A 19,380-nucleotide genomic window follows, 5' to 3' on the forward strand; every position below is an offset into this window, starting at 1 on the left:
ATCTTGATGCTGGCTGTATTACTATCCTGACACTGTATGGCTGTATTGCCCATTCACTATATGGCACTGTTATGTAAGCCTGTGGCCTCAGCCTTGTGGCTCTCTGTTAGTAAAGGCACCACATCTCCCAGAAACTATCAGGTTTTACATGGCTGAATGTATGTTAGAGGCTCCTGATAACATCAGGTTATGGCAGTTATGGGTTCACCTGCTGAGATGCATTTTCTAAGCAGCAGTTCAGGGGGAACAGCACGGATTGAAGGCTCAGTGGGCAGGAGTTGCCATATGGCATGTGGAACAGTGATGAACAGGACAGCAGGCAGAGAAGAGGAGCAGGGAACACCCAAAAACACAGAGCTAGGAGCGACACTCAGGAACTGAGGATGTAGTCAGTTTAGAAATTGCAGCAACGTTTGTAGTGTGAACAAGTCCAGAGAAGAGTTTGTTTTGCTTAAAGCAGATCCTTGTTGCAGGTCTGAGTCAGAAAGTAAATGCAGGCTGAAAAACAGACAGGAGTTTGCTGAGATGATAGCTGGCTAAGAGAACTAGCGGGACAAACTCCAAGGCACAAGGTAACTGAGTAGAAAGGATTCTGACTTCTTGGCCACATATGGGTGTGAGTGTCGGCCTTAAAAGGCCTTGTGTGATGATGTCACTGGAGTTTGGATCCCCTGGCTTGGACCACCGCAGACCGAAATGACCACAGGGAAAGGGAGCAAGGCCTGACCCTGGAGCCAAGACAGGGGAATAACAGCAGTATTATTTGAACAAAGCTGTATGGAGGTATTATTTTGGTACAATATGACTATTATTTGGTCAGTGCTATCATTGGATTACTACTTTTACTCCTCTATGTGTGCCCAGGATCTTATACACTATTTCTGCCAGGAGGAGTCTTCCTACGCCACCAAGCTCTTTTTTATCAGTAACTACACTTATTTCCTAAGTCATACCTGTTCCCATCCTCTCCACGCCTCTCCGCATTCACAATTTCCACACTGACCACCAGGAATATTTTAGACTCATACGTCCTGTTCTTTAAATAATACTTTTCAGAAGTCTCTTTATCAGCAGAGGCAGCTTTTCAATGATTGGTGAATTCTCTGTTATAAGCTGTAACCTATCACAACAGGAGATGACATAGCTCACCTCCTCACCCTCTCTTCACAAAGACCTATGCACATGCTCATAAGATGCTTTGGTAGGAAAAAAGTCAGTCTATTGCTGCTAATGTACATGTGAATTTACTGGAAGAACAGGAAGTGGAGTCTAGAATAGCCCAATTGGCCAGTGTGAAAATTACAGAACTTCTCTTTTATAAAAAATACAAATTGTCTGAAAAATTAAAAAAAAATAAAACATTTTAAAAAATATATTTAACATTAAAAATCCTTAGATCATTTACTGATGACATATTCCCTTTAATGGGTTGGCCTACAAAATGTGTGATTGCAGTGGGACCCTCTCTGATCACTAGAACAAGGGGGTCACATCCCAGTTTGAATGGCGCAATGGTCACTACCATTCCATTCACTTGGCAAGATTTCTGCAGGGGATTTGGAGATCTGTACAACAAATAAAACACTGGAAAAAAGCAAAACAAAAAAATACTAATAAAAGACCCCAGAATTCTAATTGTAATTCTTCTTTTAGATATCTGTAGTTGTAAAGTTGAGATACTTTTAGCTGTAGACCCTTCCTAGCTACTTCTTCATGTCTGGTCCGCGTCATACCTATATAATAAGAGCAGCGTTCTTATCTATGGTCATGGCTAAGAAATAACAGATCCCATAAGGTTCCCGAGGGAAAGTGAATCCTTATATGGAGATAACTGGATGCTCGGAGCTCCATAATGTATGTCTTGGTCTATATAGGATGATATATAGGGTTAGGCTATGCCGTGGACTTCCAGAGTTCGGGACAAGGCACACGGTGTATACCTTGCGCCCAGTTTTGAACCCCTTCTCTTCCAAGCACATATATTATATTTTAAGGAAATACTGATGTAATTATAGTTTGCCCTTTGGCCCTCTATTTTTTTTCTGAAATTCAACATAAAATAAAACAAAATAAAAGATTATATATATATATATATATATATATATATATATATATATATATATATATATTTATATATATATATATACATATATATATATACACACACACACACACACACATATATTATTTTTGTTTATTTTTTAATTATATTTTCTGTGTTTTTTTATAGCAACAATTATATTATCCTAGCCCTAGGTAGGTTTAGAAAAAGTGTGTAGAATGTAAGAAGTTATTATTTTTCTAATGAATTGCTTTATTTGTTGTTTACATGTGACACTTTTTTTAGCACTGGGGCAGGTCTCTGCCTCTGCTATCACAAAATTACCAATGAGGGAAGAGGCAGAGAGAGAGCTGGTGGAGAACACAATGTATATGATTCCATACCTTCTCCATTCATTAGCTGCACAGCCTTTGTCATCTCTGTTGCTGCCTATGCAGAGCACAGCAATTAAAATTATTTTTTCATTGGCTGTTGCGCCCTGCAGAGGCAGAGACCAAGATGCTTGCTTCATTACACTGTCATCTCAGTCGCTGTCTACATTATGCAGAGCTCAGCAGCTGATGACAAACTCTTCTTGACTGCTGCACTCTGCATAGGAATTTGAGGCTGTGTCCAAGATGACAAAACCACTGCTGGCTGCTTTACTCATTCAACATTGATCTTCCTGGTCATTGAGGGAGCAAAATTTTGCCACCAGTCTAATCCCTGCCAAACACAAACGCTATGCTTCTTGGTGCTTTGGGGAAAAAAAGCATTAAAAAACTCGACACAATAGTATTTTGGGGGTTAGCACTTGTATTTAGTTTATTACAGTAAGATCACAAGAGTACACTCTTCCAGAAACTAAACCACAGTCCTAATACACCAATAACTATGTGTTTCATAATGACACCAGAAGCCTAAGCACACTTTCAACATTTTTGGCACATCTTCACTGGGGAAAGGTTTTTTTTTTAATGAATGATGGTGAGCCCACAAAGTGTTTCACGAAAGACTCTCCTCGACATAGATGTCACATCTTGACAAGGAAGCATGGTAGTCTCTTGGTCTGTGGTTTGGTACATAGACCCCAGGGTTTACAATCACGGCAACGCTTTTCCACTAGAAGTTACACAGCCAAGATGTCCATAACCCAAAGAAAATTCAGCTCATGATCTTCCCAGCCTCGCAGGTCCCAGACATTTCTTCTTAAGGGTAATCTTTTATTACCATCTTTGTCGTTTTTGGTGTCCTCTCCATTGAGACACTAGTGATTCCATGCACATTATTGTACCTCAGTTTTATTTTTCATGGGGAAATCGTATTTTTAGAGTAATGTAACTCATGAGTATGGCCGATGACGAGAATGGCAATGGCTAATTGGTGACCTTAGACAAGTCAGGTCGTTGGGCACCATATATGGCTTTAATAATATGCTTCTTATGATCTTAGGACTTTGACACAAAGACCATTAGGTCTTGGAAAGTTCTTATATTAGTATGTAGTAAAGGGGCTTTAGATGGAGATATATGAAGAATATCACAGTGCAGTGTTCCTGTTTTCATCGTCATCTTCAAAGTTGCAATAGAGTATTGGACACCCAGCAAGTGAATCCTCTTGGTCTCATTCTGGTCCGTTGTATGAGGACACAATGGGAATCAATAATACTGAAGTGATGTTTGTGCTCCATCTCAAAACTGGGGCCGGCTTGAGGGGAAGGAAGTTAAAGGGGGCCGTGGTGGGCTAAGGGAAGAACAGCCATTGGCTGCTGAAGGCATCATGCAGACAGGTGTCACCACAAGCTCATGCAAGGGTGTAGTGCCTGACATGGAGATCCCTAGGACGAGGGTACTCCAGACGTCAAGTCTTCACATTCCAGCTGTAAGGAGACAGCAGTAACAAGTTTAGTATGTCGTTCCTTAAAGGAGTTGTCCACTTTCTGGTTAGCGCCCTAAAGTGTTCTGTACTGACATGAACAATCATAAATATCCCCATTGCTTGACCCTAAGAAGCGTTTCAAGACCCTTAGCTGCCTATGGGTCATTGATGTAAACACTGGTTGAAGGCATCCATAGCAAGCAAGATGGCATTGGCCCAGGGTCCAGTGGATAACCATGTGACTGCTTCCCGGGTCTGTCTTCTTCTGTGGACTCTCTTAAAACATTAAGTACAATTACCGATAGAGGAGATTCAGAGTGGCAGTCACATAATACTAGATGACCACCTGCATCTTGATTGGTATGGATGAAGTAATGCTATTTAGAAATTTAGCCAGAAAGAGACCAAAACCCTTTAAATGTGTTGTCCTGTTTAGAAAATCCACTTTCATACACCTTATCTGGGAATCCTGAGTTTTACTGGTACTCTTAAGTTTGGAAGTTTTCACCTATCACTGGGGTCTGACCCCTGGGACCACCATCGATCTCAAACTAGAATCAGGACTCTGAAGAGCCCTGTGTGAATGGAGTGGTGCTCGATCATGAAACGTGCCTCACGTCTATTCTTATAGGAGTGCTGAACACCTGCAGAGCACGGTGCCCAGCTTTCAAAGGCCGTTCCATTAACAGTGAATGAAGCGGCAGTGCTCCTGGTCAACCACCGCCCCATTCACATATAACTCTTCAGAGCCCAGATTCTTGGGATCAGCAGGGGTTCCGGTGGTTGGACTCGAAGTGATTGGGATGCCGTCCCCTATCTATTGATAAGTGATAACTTCCAAATCTGAGAATACCCATTTTAATAAAGGGAGGTCCGGGATTCTCTTCTATACCCCAGAATGAAGGGCAGCTACATCTCTTGCTTCGGAGGACATTATTATTATTATTATTTATTGTTATAGTGCCATTTATTCCATGGCGCTTTACATGTGAGGAGGGGTATACATAATAAAAACAAGTACAATAATCTTAAACAATACAAGTCATAACTGGTACAGGAGGAGAGAGGACATGATCTGTCCTGCATTATACAGACCACCCTTTTATTTGAATGGGCACAATGTGATGCAAAATTTTTCCTGTGGTGGTGCTATATGGAAATTATACACTACCTGGTTTCCCTACAGTAGGGGGGGATGCCATTATCAGTTTAATATCAAGGAACCCTTCTAACAAGTAAGGATTGTCTAAATTGGAGACCCCCTTTAGCATTCCAATATTTCTTTCATATCATCTACATGTCATGACATTCACATATGCAAAAATATGTCTATGACTTTCGTAATCTCAGAAAAGTTGCATTTTCTATATTAGGACATATCTATGGTTGATCTTTATGATGGAAACTTTCTAACTTCTTGATAGCAGTTAGAATTTATTTTTGAGGGACACATCTAAGGTTCCCTCTATCCACCCAACATCTGGTTCCCATTCTTCTCTATTGTCACCTTCTCACCTTTAATCACCATTTATCCTTTTGATGCGGGACGGCTTGTCCTTGTGTTTCTTCCGTTTCGGTCTCGGCACTTTGACCCATCTTAGTGATGTGGCGCAAAAATGAGGTTGCATTGAAGGCCCTCTAAATAGATATATAAAGACAAACATTAGGTATACATCACTATGGCCATGACTAGGGCCATATTACAGCCATATTACAGCCCTAGCTTCAGGGTAAGCCCAGTTCAGACAGTGCTCGCACTGGGAATCAGAAGTAGCAGAAAGCCCTCAAAATGTAAAATGAGGTGGGGGGGGTCAGGGTTCAATGAGGTCTTGGGTGCCCTGAAGCCCCCCTCATTTGCAAATTATAAGGGCTAATTCCCATATATCACTATATAGCTGGTTTAATGTTTACTTTGTGAGTGACAGACTCCTTTTAACCACTAGATGTGGACCTTGGACTCCCATCGATCGGCACAATGTGGTACTTTTGTTCCAAGTTTGAATATAGCGGGGTTCGGGCATGTGGACTGCCACGTCATTCATTCTTTTTGAGACTAGCAAAGCACTATCGCAGGATCATAGATCATGCTCCACTGCCACTCCACTTAACTGGGGGGGGCTGAAGACTACCAGTCTGGTGGTCTAAAGCACCCCAACACACTTTAGATAACTGTCAGCTGATCATCTGGCAGGCAGCTATCTCGCCGACTCCTCCATACACAACAGTGCTTGTTTCAGACATCTAGGATGGTGGCTTGCCTCTTAGAGAACAAAACGATTGTCAGTCCAAAATCAGACATGCTGGCTCCTTATCTCTCCTGACATCATATATTGAGGTCCCTCATACACTTTAGACCAATCAACAGCGGCGGGTTTGGCCGAAATTAGTCCAACATGTATAGGGGCCTTAAACAGATCTAGTACTCTTCACCTATCCTCTGATTAGGTCATCCCTTCATCTGATGGGACCTTTCAAAGATGTCCTGACCATTAAAGCATCAACCCAGTATTCAACATTCATCTGATAAGATGCACCCAAGACTAAAGATCGGATTATAGCATCCACTTTGAAACTGTTGGTCACATTTAAATAAATACTATAGATTCAGCAAATTTCAGTATAAACCAACATGGAGTGGTCTTCCCTACCTGGTCACCAGTAATGTAGACCCATCTGTGCAATGTTGGTCCCATAATGGGGCCTACAAGGTAGTTTACACATGTATCTTCCATATATTCATACCTAAGATACCTCCCTCTACCACCAACTCACCTTCCATTGACTTCTGGCGAAATTTTTCTGGATTTGTTCACTTACTGACCCATGGATGTCTCTATCTAGAGCGGTGTCTCCAGAAATCCTGCGGAATGTAAAATGGCATCATTTATCAAATCAACAGAGAATATAGGTGTATGTGGTCCTCCTGACAGTAGTCACAGTGAGCACCATGCAATCTAAATTTTTGGCAGACATCATCCTAGCCAACTGCCAGGTGCTGATCCAGTCCCAGGAAAAAAAAACTTGGGAATTTGGGCTTCCAATAAAAGGTGGGTTAGGCACTATTGTTGCTTGATGTTTAGAATTATAATCTGATCCAGCACATTCACATGTTTACTGTGACGACACACATTAGAAAAACTTGTGCCATTCAAACCTGCCAATATCGCTGTGATTAGGCAATTTTTGAACACCTCTAATGTTAGTTTTCAGGAAAAAGAAAGATCAGGCACGTTGGATTTCAACATTGTTGATCCTTCGATCCAGCAACATAGTGTCTGAGAGTGGCTTATTCACCTCTGACCTTTAAAAAAAAATGATGTACAGTCATGGCCGAAAGTGTTGACATCCTTGATCCTGTTTTCCTCCCAGAAAATTACTGCAATTCCGTATTGTAACGTTTCCCTTACTTCGGGTCTTGGGGGACACTCGCTTTGCACGGGAATAACGCATACAAGCACGATATCTCACAAAAATTAAGTCCATTCCGGTTTATTAAAGCGTCATAAACCGCACCGTAAGTCAGGTTGTACATCACCAGCTTACACATAGTCTGTTACTTTAACACGTGTGGCTTTACAAAGCATTCAATAGTCACGCCTTATCTCTCCAGTCACCAGATGACTGCACAGTTCATTACAGTTCACTGTATGCATCAACGGAACATATTAACCACCAGCAGTCTGTTCCAATGGCAGATATGTCTCTGCCGTATATTACAGGTTTTTTCCCATACCAGGGGTTACCTCTCAGGAGCTCCGGCTCCACACACTGACTCCTGCCAGTGCTGGTTCACAGGGAAACTGCCTCACTGGGATCACCGTCCTTGTGACCAGGGCACCTCGGATAGTCCAGACCCACAGTAGGAACTGTAGCTTCCCCAACACAGAAACCGTCTCAGGCTCTGTAGATGCAGCCTTTCCATGCGCTTCCAGGAAGTCCAATCACAGGCACTTCCAACACACAGGCCATCAGTCCATGATCTTACCAGGTGCTTGCAAGACTCCAGTCCATCCGAGGACAATCCAACACCCTGACCATTCCAGGACTCACACTCTTACCAGGTGCTTGCAGGACTCCAGCCCATACCAGGACAATCCAACACCTCGAGCATTCAGTCAATAGCCTCAGCAGTGCTTCCAGGACTCCAGTCCATCCCAGGACAATCCAACACACGGGCTATTTCAGGACTCACTCTTATCAGGTGCTTGCAGGACTCCAGTCCATAGCAGGACAATCCAACACCTCGAGCATTCAGTCCATAGCCTCAGCAGTGCTTCCAGGACTCCAGCCCACTTCAGGACAATCCAACACACAGGCTATTGCAGGACTCACTCTTCAGTGCTTCCAGGACATCTCCGCTGCCAGGAGACTCCAACACTGACCGTCCACTAGGTCCACGGTGTCAGGTGCTTCCAGGACTTCTCCATACCAGGAGACTCCAACACCGACCGTCCAGGACCTTGCACATGGATCCAACAGATCCATGCAGTCAGACCATGTGACCCACACCCTGGTCACATTATCTAGGTGTAACCACTCCCCTGGGTGGGAGTGTGGGTGTGTGTGGCTAGTCTGACCCTCCCATCTTTCATAACTAGCCCTCCAGTCTCCCATTAGAACTATACAACTATTTGTGGGACTACAGGTCCCAGCACACCACTTCCCTTTTTGGAAGTGCATTGAACAGCAAGGTAGATTGTTGCAGAGGGGAAAAAAAATCTTTAAATCTTCAGCTTAGCGAGTGTGAACGAGCTGAGTGTGACCTGAGCGTAAGTGTGAACGGCGGTAAGTGTGACTTGTGATTCAGTGACTTTGGATTCAGGGAGTTTCCAAGGGAGGAATTACTGAATTGCTGTCTGTGTTTTATTAATACTTTGTATTTATTTTTATTTAACGCTTTTGTCTGGTGCAATCCCCATTAGGAAATGTGCTCCACTATTGTTAATGCCATCCAGTGCACATCTTGCCACATGTATGCAGTCCTTGATCAGCCGGTCGAGGGTGCATACTGCTGTGTGAGATGTGAGCACGTTGTGTATTTGGAAGCCCAGATTCTGGATCTAAATGTGCAGCTGGCAACACTGAGATCCATAGACAATATGGAGAGGAGTCTTCTGCTCACTGAGCAGACGCTCAATGGGATAGATGAGGGGGGGATGGTAGGATGGAGCTGCAGGACAGTGAAGTAGCTAGCTGGGTGACATTCAGAAAGCGGGGTAGAGGGAAGAGTGCCAGGGAGGCTAGTCCTGATCTGGTACACCCCAATAAGTTTGCTAAGTTGGCAGATGAGGGGGGTGCAAGTACAGGGGTAGCACTGCCAGGCATGTCCTCTGAAAGCCGGAGGAGTGACTGCTCCAGTAAGGAGAGAAATAGGAGAGCAGGGCAGGCCAGACAGGTGCTGGTAGTGGGGGACTCAATTATTAGGGGAACAGGCAATCTGTCAAAAAGACAGGGATCGTCGAACGGTGTGCTGCCTACCTGGCGCTCGAGTCCGACACATCGCTGATGGGGTGGACAGAGGGGCTGGTGAGGACCCAGCGGTCATGGTGCACATTGGCACAAATGACAAAGTTAGAGGTAGATGGAAGATCCTTAAAGATTATTTCAGGGAATTAGGCTGCAAGCTGAAAGCAAGGACCTCCAGCGTGGTATTTTCTGAAATACTGCCTGTACCACGTGCCACGCCAGAGAGGCAACGGGAGATTAGGGAGGTTAATAAGTGGCTCAAGAATTGGTGTAGGAAGGAGGGGTTTGGGTTCCTGCAGAACTGGGCCGACTTCTCAATTGGCTACAGGCTCTACGCTAGGGACGGGCTGCATCTCAATGGGGAAGGTGCAGCTGTGCTGGGGGAGAAAATGGCTAGAAGGTTGGAGGAGTGTTTAAACTAGGGAATGGGGGGGAGGGTATTCATTTTATAGGAGGAGAAGATAGTGCAGATAGAGACCTGGGCACAAATAAGGAAGTTGGGGGTGGCGGTGGCATGGGGGGTGGGGTTAGAACAGTTAATAATTTAAGAAAGAATAGAGGTACAGAGAGGAACATCAAGTGCATGTATACTAATGCCAGAAGCCTCGCCAACAAAATGGACGAATTAGAATTAATGTTGTTGGAGCATAATTATGACATGGTGGGGATATCTGAAACATGGCTGGATGAGAACCATGACTGGGCTGTTAACTTGCAGGGATATAGCCTTTTCAGAAATGACTGTACAGGTAAGCGAGGGAGAGGGGTGTGTCTGTATGTAAAATCGGCCTTAAAACCCATCCGGCGTGATAATATAGGTGAATTTAATGAAAATGTAGAGTCCCTGTGGGTGGAGATAAGGGGAGGGGGAAAAAATAATAAATTACTGATCCAAAAATAATGGAATCAATGGAGAATATCCTCGTAAAACAAATAGATGAAGCTGCGACTCAAGAAGTCATTATTATGGGGGACTTCAACTACCCTGAAATAGATTGGGGAACAGAAACCTGCAGTTCCAGCAAAGGTAATCGGTTTTTGACAACTATGAGAGACAATTACCTTTTACAACTGGTTCAGGACCCAACAAGGAGGGGGGCACTGCTAGACCTAATATTAACCAACAGGCCAGACCGCATAGCAAATATAAGGGTTGGGGGTCACTTGGGGAATAGTGATCACAAAATAATAAGTTTTCATGTATCCTTTAATAAGATGTGTAATAGAGGGGTTACACGGACACTAAACTTCAGGAGGGCAAATTTCCAATGGATGAGAGATGATCTTGGTGCAATTAACTGGGACGATATCCTGAGACATAAAAATACACAAAGTAAATGGGAGACGTTTATTAGCATCCTGGATAGGACCTGTGCACATTATATACCGTATGGGAATAAACATACTAGAAATAGGAGGAAACCAATATGGCTAAATAGAGCTGTAAGTGGCGCAATAAGTGACAAAAAGAAAGCATTTAGAGAATTAAAGGAAGTAGGTAGTGATGAGGCATTAAATAAATACAAAAAATTAAATAAATCCTGTAAAAAGCAAATCAAGGCAGCAAAAATTGAGACAGAGAGACTCATTGTCAGAGAGAATAAAAATAATCCCAAAATATTCTTTAACTACGTAAATAGTAAGAAACTAAAAAATGAAAGTGTTGGCCCCCTTCAAAATAGTCTGGGGGAAATGGTGGATGAGGATGAGGAAAAAGCCAATATGCTAAATGACTTTTTTTCATCAGTATTTACAAAAGAAAATCCCATGGCAGACAATATGATCAGTGATAACAAAAATTCCCCATTAAGTGTCACCTGCTTAATCCAGCAGGAAGTACGGCGGCGTCTAAAAATCACTAAAATTGACAAATCTCCGGGCCCGGATGGGATACACCCCCGAGTACTGCAGGAACTAAGTACAGTCATTGATAGACCATTATTTTTAATCTTTAAAGAGTCCATAATAACAGGATCTGTACCACAGGACTGGCGTATAGAAAATGTGGTGCCAATATTCAAAAAGGGGACAAGAACTGAACTCGGTAATTATAGGCCAGTAAGCTTAACCTCTACTGTGGGTAAAATCCTGGAGGGTATTCTAAGGGATGCTATACTGGAGTATCTGATGAGGAATAACCTCATGACCCAGTATCAGCACGGGTTTACTAGGGACCGTTCATGTCAGACTAATTTGATCAGCTTCTATGAAGAGGTAAGTTCTGGACTGGACCAAGGGAACCCAGTAGATGTAGTGTATATGGACTTTTCAAAAGCTTTTGATTCGGTGCCACACAAAAGGTTTATACATAAAATGAGAATAATGGGGATAGGGGAAAATATGTGTAAGTGGGTTGAGAGCTGGCTCAGGGATAGGAAACAAAGGGTGGTTATTAATGGAGCACACTCGGACTGGGTCGCGGTTAGCAGTGGAGTACCACAGGGGTCAGTATTGGGCCCTCTTCTTTTTAACATATTTATTAATGACCTTGTAGGGGACATTCAGAATAGAATTTCAATATTTGCAGATGACACTCAACTCTGCAGGGTAATCAATACAGAGGAGGACAATTTTATATTACAGGATGATTTATGTAAACAAGAAGCTTGGGCTGATAAATGGCAAATGAGCTTTAATGGGGATAAATGTAAGGTCATGCACTTGGGTAGAACTAATAAGATGTATAACTATGCTTATTTCTAAAACTCTGGGCAAAACCGTCAATGAAAAAGACCTGGGTGTATGGGTGGATGACAAACTCATATTCAGTGGCCAGTGTCAGGCAGCTGCTACAAAGGCAAATAAAATAATGGGATGTATTAAAAGAGGCATAGATGCTCATGAGGAGAACATAATTTTACCTCTATACATGTCACTAGTTCGACCACACTTAGAATACTGTGCACAATTCTGGTCTCCGGTGTATAAGAAAGACATAGCTGAACTAGAGCGGGTGCAGAGAAGAGCGACCAAGGTTATTAGAGGACTGGGGGGTCAGCAATACCAAGATAGGTTATTACACTTGGGGCTATTTAGTTTGGAAAAATGAAGGCTAAGGGGTGATCTTATTTTAATGTATAAATATATGAGGGGACAGTACAAAGACCTTTCTGATGATCTTTTTAATCATAGACCTGAGACAGGGACAAGGGGGCATCCTCTACGTCTGGAGGAAAGAAGGTTTAAGCATAATAACAGACGAGGATTCTTTACTGTAAGAGCAGTGAGACTATGGAACTCTCTGCCGTATGATGCTGTAATGAGTGATTCGTTACTTAAATTTAAGAGGGGACTGGATACCTTTCTGGAAAAGTATAATGTTACAGGGTATATACACTAGATTCGTTGATAGGGCGTTGATCCAGGGAACTAGTCTGATTGCCGTATGTGGAGTCGGGAAGGAATTTTTTTCCTCAATGTGGAGCTTACTCTTTGCCACATGGGTTTTTTGTGCCTTCCTCTGGATTAACATGTTAGGGCATGTTAGGCTATGGGTTGAACTAGATGGACTTAAAGTCTTCCTTCAACCTTAATAACTATGTAACTATGTATGTAACCTAACTTCAGACTGACAGCGCAGAGTGTCTTCCTCTGCAACACACACACCGGCCATTTACACTCCTGACGGACTTTGTCTCATCACATTTATGCCTCCAAGCGCATCTTGAAGCACACACACAGCGCCCCCTGGCTGTAACGTGGGTCACTGCACCACAGTATGTTTTGTTATGCACATGTTTGTTTCCATTGTGTGTATTAGAACAAACAAAAAAAGGTAAATTGGACATAATTTCACATAAAACCCCATAAATAAGTTGGACAAAATGTAATATTTGGTTGCGCGCCCTTTGGAATAAATAACTACAATCAATCGCTTCCTATAACCATCAACAATCTTTTTACACAGCTACACTGGAATTTTTAACAATTATTCTTATGCCAACTGCTCCAAGTCTCTGATATGTGAAGGCGCCTTCGCCCAACATCAATTTAAGATCTCTCCACAGGTGTTCAATGGGATTTAGATCAGGACTCATTGCTGCCACTTCGGAACTCTCCAGTGCTTTGTTTTCATCCATGTCTGGGTTCATCTTGAAGTATGTTTGCGGTCATTGTCCTGCTGAAAGACCAATGACCTAGGACATAAACCCAACTTTCTGACACTGGGCACTACATTGCGACCTAAAATTCTTTGGTTTGGTAATTTTCAGATTTCATGATTCTTTGCACACAGACAAGTCAATCAGGGCCAGAGGCAGCAAAACGACTACAAAACATCTTTGAACCTCCACCATATTTGACTGTAGGTACTGTATTCTTTTCTTTGTAGGCCTCATTCCCTTTTCAGGAAACAGTAGAATGATGTGCTTTACCAAAAGGCTCTATCTTGGTCTTATCTGTCCACAAGACGCTTTCCCAGAAGGATTTTGGCTTACTCACATACATTTTGGCAAACTGCAGTCTAGCTTTTTTATGTCTATGTGTGAGCAGTAGGGACCTCTTGGGTCTCCTGCCATAGTGTTTCATTCAGTCAAATGTCAATGGATAGTTCACACTGATACTGATGCACTCTGAACCTGCAGGACAGCTTCAATTTTTGGGGAACTTGACTGGGGCTGCTTATCCACCATCTGGACTATCCGGTTTTGAATCTTGTATCAATGTTTCTGCTGCCCAAGTCCAGTGACATTGGTTGTAAACGTCTTGATTATGTTGAGCACTGTGGACAAAGGAACATCAAGATCTCTGGGCATGGACTTGTAACTTTGAGATTGTTGATATTGTTCAACAATTTTGTTTTTCAAGTCCTCAGACAGTTTTCTTTTCCTCTTTCTGTTCTCCATGCCTAGTGTGGCACACACAGACACACAATGAAAGATTGAGTCAACTTCTCCCCTTTTAATCTGGCTTCAGGTGTGATTTTCATATTGCCCACACCTGCTACTTGCCACAGGTGAGTCTGAATAAGCATCACATGCCTGAAACAAAGTTTACCCACAATTTTGGAAAGGTGCCAACAATTTTGTCAAGCCAATTTTGGGGGTTCTGTGTGAAATTATGTACAATTTGCCTTTTTTATCTGTTTTTTTTTGTGTTGTTCCAATACACACAAATGATATAAACATGTGTATAACAAAATACGTGTAATTGCAATAATTTTCAGGAGTAATACTTCTTTTTCTAGATTAATTTCAAGGGTGTCAACACTTTTGGCCATGACTGTATGCTCAGCTGAGCTGAGCTTGTGTATGGGTGCTAAGTGATGATCACTTGGGGTCCAATCCCTGAGAAAATAGGTGTCCCAAAGCCTATGGGAGCGGTAGTCACGCAAAGACCCAGAGAAGTGAATGGAGCAGTGTTCAAGCATGCATACCATCAATGGATTCAAACAGGGACCTTGGGATTGCCATTTTTGGAGTGTGGCAGGTCCTAGCAGACTAACCCCAAGTGATCATATATTGATGACTTATGTGAAACATGTAGTTAATGGGAAAACCCATTTAAGTGTATGGCCCGTTTTTGTCTCCTCGATCTGACTGTGGATTATTAAGAAAAGGGAGTTTAGGGAGTCAACGACAGGATCAGACTACCCAGGGTTTGTTTGTAGTCTGTTACCATGGAGACAGAATTTAAACTGCAAGATCAGAAGACTCAAGGTGTGTTTTTAGTCTGTTACCATGGAGACCAGATAGAATTTAAAACATCAGCTGTATACTTGGAAAAAGCCTTTGCAACTTTTTGATATTGGCCATCCTTCTATATGGGCAACTTGTATGTTAGGTTAATGGGTCCATAATTTGGCAGCAGGATGTATAATACCACCGAGAAACCAAATTGCATTGGAAATAGAATTCTCATTACGGAATATCGATGACTCATGTCTCCAGCTCTGGGACCTGGTTGTCTGTATTACATCATATTTCTTTTAAATGATTTTTTTTTACTAGAGGATATATACAAAGAAACATGTATCAAGTGGAACGACTTTATGGATCTAATAAATATAAAAATAGAATTTGCTCTAAATGTCTTCTATTTACTCATCACATAAAACATAAAAACTCATTTCATTACAGTCGCACTCCACGCTCTCCCAGAATGCAGTGGGAGCAATGCCGGGAGTCGTGCCAAGCACCATGGGGCCGCAGGATGCTGGCTTGTTGTGAAGGATGAAGATGTATTTTTCTGTTTCAATACAAACAGAAGAAATACAAAAGCAAAACATTGGGGAACGCAGAACATAATTAGCGGGAAAGTAAAAAAATAATTGTGTGTTCTGGTAAGGGAGCGCAGTTATCATAAAAAGAGACATGGTGTAAACAGGGCCAGCCTCCTACCAAACCTGGGCAAATGCCCCAACCTAGAGTGAGCCCTAAAAACATGCTGAACACTGAAGGCTGAGCGGAGCAATAACCAGGGACACAGAACCCCAACAGTTCATCCCCAAATTATGGGACCTCATAAACCCTGCCACATAAAAACCCCAAAGAGCTGTAACAGTCTCATGTAAAATTAAAGGGAACCTGTCATCTGAATTTGGCGGGCCCTTTTTTTGGTCCGATGGGCAGTGTTTTCGGGTCTTTTATTCACCCCTTCCTTTCCCACTGGCCGCACGCTGGCCGCAATATTGTCTTGAAGTTGATTCGCTTTCCTCCGAAGAACATGCCTGCGCAAGGCAATCTTGCCTTGCGCACGCGCAGTATGCTTTGCCCAACTGCGGGCAAAGACGAAAAGCATTAGTGGACATGCGCTGGCGCACTATGTCCCGGAACACAGCGAAATATTTCCGGGACATACTGCGCCGGCGCATGCGCACTAATGCTTTTCGGCTTTGCCCGCAGTTGGACAAAGCACACTGCGTGTGCGTAAGGCAAGATTGCCCTTCACCATGCTGTGATTTTAATTACATCCAAACACAGTTGGTTCCGACCTTCCTATAAATGCAGGCTTTACCATGTTATTAGCCATAGGTAAGTGTTCACACTAGGCAGTCAGGTCAGGGACCCACCCGATCTGAGATTACCTTGACGTTTGGTGGATGTGCTCACATTTTTTGGCCAAATCTTGTGCTAAGCATCTCATGTGTTTTTTCATAGATTTCACAAGCCATTATGCTATTCACATTTCATGTATTGCACATTTCCTTGCTTTAGTACAGTTGAGTGCAGCCATTGATCTATTTGCTATGTAAGTCTTTTTTGGTTATGCACCTGTTCAGACTAGATTGCTGTTCAGTCAGTTTACCTATATTTGATAAACTCTATATACAGTAGATAACACAGGATCTACCATTCACAATAGGTGATGTCACAGCACACCTCCTCCTCCTGTACAATGACTGATAACTCCTCTATATACAGGAGATAACACAGGATCCACCATTCACAATAGGAGATGTCACCGCTCACCTCCTCATGTACAATGACTGATAACAACTCTATATATAGTAGATAACACAGGATCCACCATTCACAATAAATGATGTCACAGCTCACCTCCTCCTGTACAATGACTGATAACACCTCTATATACAGTAGATACCACAGGATCCACCATTCACAATAGGTGATGTCACAGCTCACCTCCTCCTGTACAATGACTGATAACACCTCTATATACAGTAGATACCACAGGATCCACCATTCACAATAGGTGATGTCACAGCTCCCCTCCTCCTGTACAATGACTGATAACACCTCACTATACAGTAGATAACACAGGAGCCACCATTCACAATAGGTAATATCACAGCTCACCTCCTCCTCCTCCTGTACAATGACTGATAACCTCTATATACAGTAGGTAACACAGGATCCACCATTCACAATAGGTGATGCCACAGCTCACCTCCTCCTCCTGTACAATGACTGATAACACCTCTATATACAGGAGATAACACAGGATCCACCATTCACAATAGGTGATGTCACAGCTCACCTCCTCCTGTACAATGACTGATAACACCTCTATATACAGTAGATACCACAGGATCCACCATTCACAATAGGTGATGTCACAGCTCCCCTCCTCCTGTACAATGACTGATAACACCTCTATATAGAGTAGATAACACAGGATCCACCATTCACAATAGGTGATATCACAGATCACCTCCTCCTCCTGTACAATGACTGATAACACCTGTATATACAGTAGATAACACAGGATCCACCATTCACAATAGGTGATGTCACAGCTCACCTCCTCCTGTAAAATGACTGATAACACCTCTATTGTCATGATTCCCCAATGGCATGGGAACATCAGAAACACAAAATAACAGACTAGCCCTCGGGTGATGGAAACTCAAGCTGACCGTGACCTAAATCTACCACACAACTAACAGTAGCCAGGAAGCATTCCTACGGCTGCCTAGATGCCAAGCGCCAGCCGGAGAACTAACTACGCCTGGAAGAGGAAGGAACAGACCTGGCTTACCTCTAGTGAAATTCCCCAAAGATGATAGTAGCTCCCACATATATTAACGGTGAGTTCAGAGGAAAAGACATACACAGTATGAAGGTAGATTTAGCAAAGCGAGGTCCACTTACTAGATAGAGGAAGGATACAAAAGAGGACTTCACGGTCAGCTGAAAAACCCTTTCAAAAACCCATCCTGAAATTACTTTAAGACTCCTGTGTCAACTCATGACACAGGAGTGGCAATTTCAGTCCACAAGAGCTTCCAGTAACAGGAAATGACAAACTGTAAACTGGACAAAAATACAAAACAAAAAGGACAAGAGTCCACTTAGCTGATCAGCAGACTGGTAGCAGGAACATGCAACTGAAAGACTCAGGTTACAATGATGACCGGCAAGGAAGTGACTGGAGAGCAAGGCTAAATAGGGAACTCCCAAAACTGATGGAAGCAGGTGAGCTGAGGCAGAAAAGAACACACAAGTCTCCAGTACCACCAGCCACCACTAGAGGAGCCCAAAAAGCGGATCACAACAGTACCCCCCCCTTAAGGAGGGGGCACCGCACCCTCACAAGAACCGCCAGGGCGACCTGGATGAGCCCTATGAAAGGCACGAACCAAATCCGAGGCATGAACATCAGAGGCAGTTACCCAAGAATTATCTTCCTGACCATAGCCCTTCCATTTAACCAGATACTGGAGTCTCCGCCTGGAAATACGGGAGTCCAAGATCTTCTCTATAACGTACTCCAATTCACCCTCAACCAGCACAGGAGCAGGAGGCTCAGCAGAAGGAACCACCGGCACCTCGTATCTCCGCAACAACGACCGATGGAACACATGTTAGGGCATGTTAGGCTATGGGTTGAACTAGATGGACTTACAGTCTTCCTTCAACCTTAATAACTATGTAACATTATGGATAGCGAAAGATGCCGGGAGGTCCAAACGAAAGGAAACAGGGTTAATAATCTCCAAAATCCTATAGGGACCGATGAACCGAGGCTTAAACTTAGGAGAAGAAACCCTCATTGGGACAAAACGGGAAGACAACCACACCAAGTCCCCAACACGAAGGCGAGGACCAACCCGACGCTGGCGGTTAGCAAACCGCTGAGTCCTCTCCTGGGACAAATTCAAATTGTCCACCACTTGTTCCCAAATCCGATACAACCGATCCACCACAGCATCTACTCCAGGACAATCCGAAGACTCCGCCTGACCAGAAGAAAAACGGGGATGAAACCCCGAATTGCAAAAGAAAGGGGAAACCAAAGTGGCCGAACTAGCCTGATTATTAAGAGCAAACTCCGCCAACGGCAAAAAGGCAACCCAATCATCCTGATCCGCAGACACAAAACACCTCAAATACGTCTCCAAAGTCTGATTAGTTCGCTCCATCTGGCCATTAGTCTGAGGATGGAAGGCAGACGAAAAAGACAAATCAATGCCCAACCTGGCACAGAATGCCCGCCAAAATCTAGAAACGAACTGGGTACCCCTATCAGAAACGATATTTTCAGGAATACCATGCAAGCGAACCACATTTTGAAAAAACAAAGGAACCAACTCA

At 43.2% G+C, this 19,380-nt stretch overlaps 1 protein-coding gene across 3 annotated transcripts in view; it reads right to left on the reverse strand.

Moving 5' to 3' along the window:
- Positions 1 to 2,839: 2,839 nt before the first annotated feature.
- PNCK (pregnancy up-regulated nonubiquitous CaM kinase) overlaps positions 2,840 to 19,380 on the reverse strand; it is a 167,743-nt gene continuing 151,202 nt past the window's right edge. For all 3 annotated transcript variants that reach the window (XM_077283804.1, XM_077283801.1, XM_077283803.1), the window contains exons 10-12: positions 6,692 to 6,779; positions 5,435 to 5,557; positions 2,840 to 3,920 (exon numbers count right to left, since the gene is read on the reverse strand). In XM_077283804.1, the coding sequence (XP_077139919.1) occupies positions 5,441 to 5,557; positions 6,692 to 6,779 (205 nt within the window). In that variant the 3' untranslated portion in view covers positions 2,840 to 3,920; positions 5,435 to 5,440. The remainder of the gene's footprint in view (positions 3,921 to 5,434; positions 5,558 to 6,691; positions 6,780 to 19,380) is intronic.

Source organism: Ranitomeya variabilis, chromosome 2, assembly GCF_051348905.1.
Source record: "Ranitomeya variabilis isolate aRanVar5 chromosome 2, aRanVar5.hap1, whole genome shotgun sequence".
NCBI lineage: Eukaryota > Metazoa > Chordata > Amphibia > Anura > Dendrobatidae > Ranitomeya > Ranitomeya variabilis.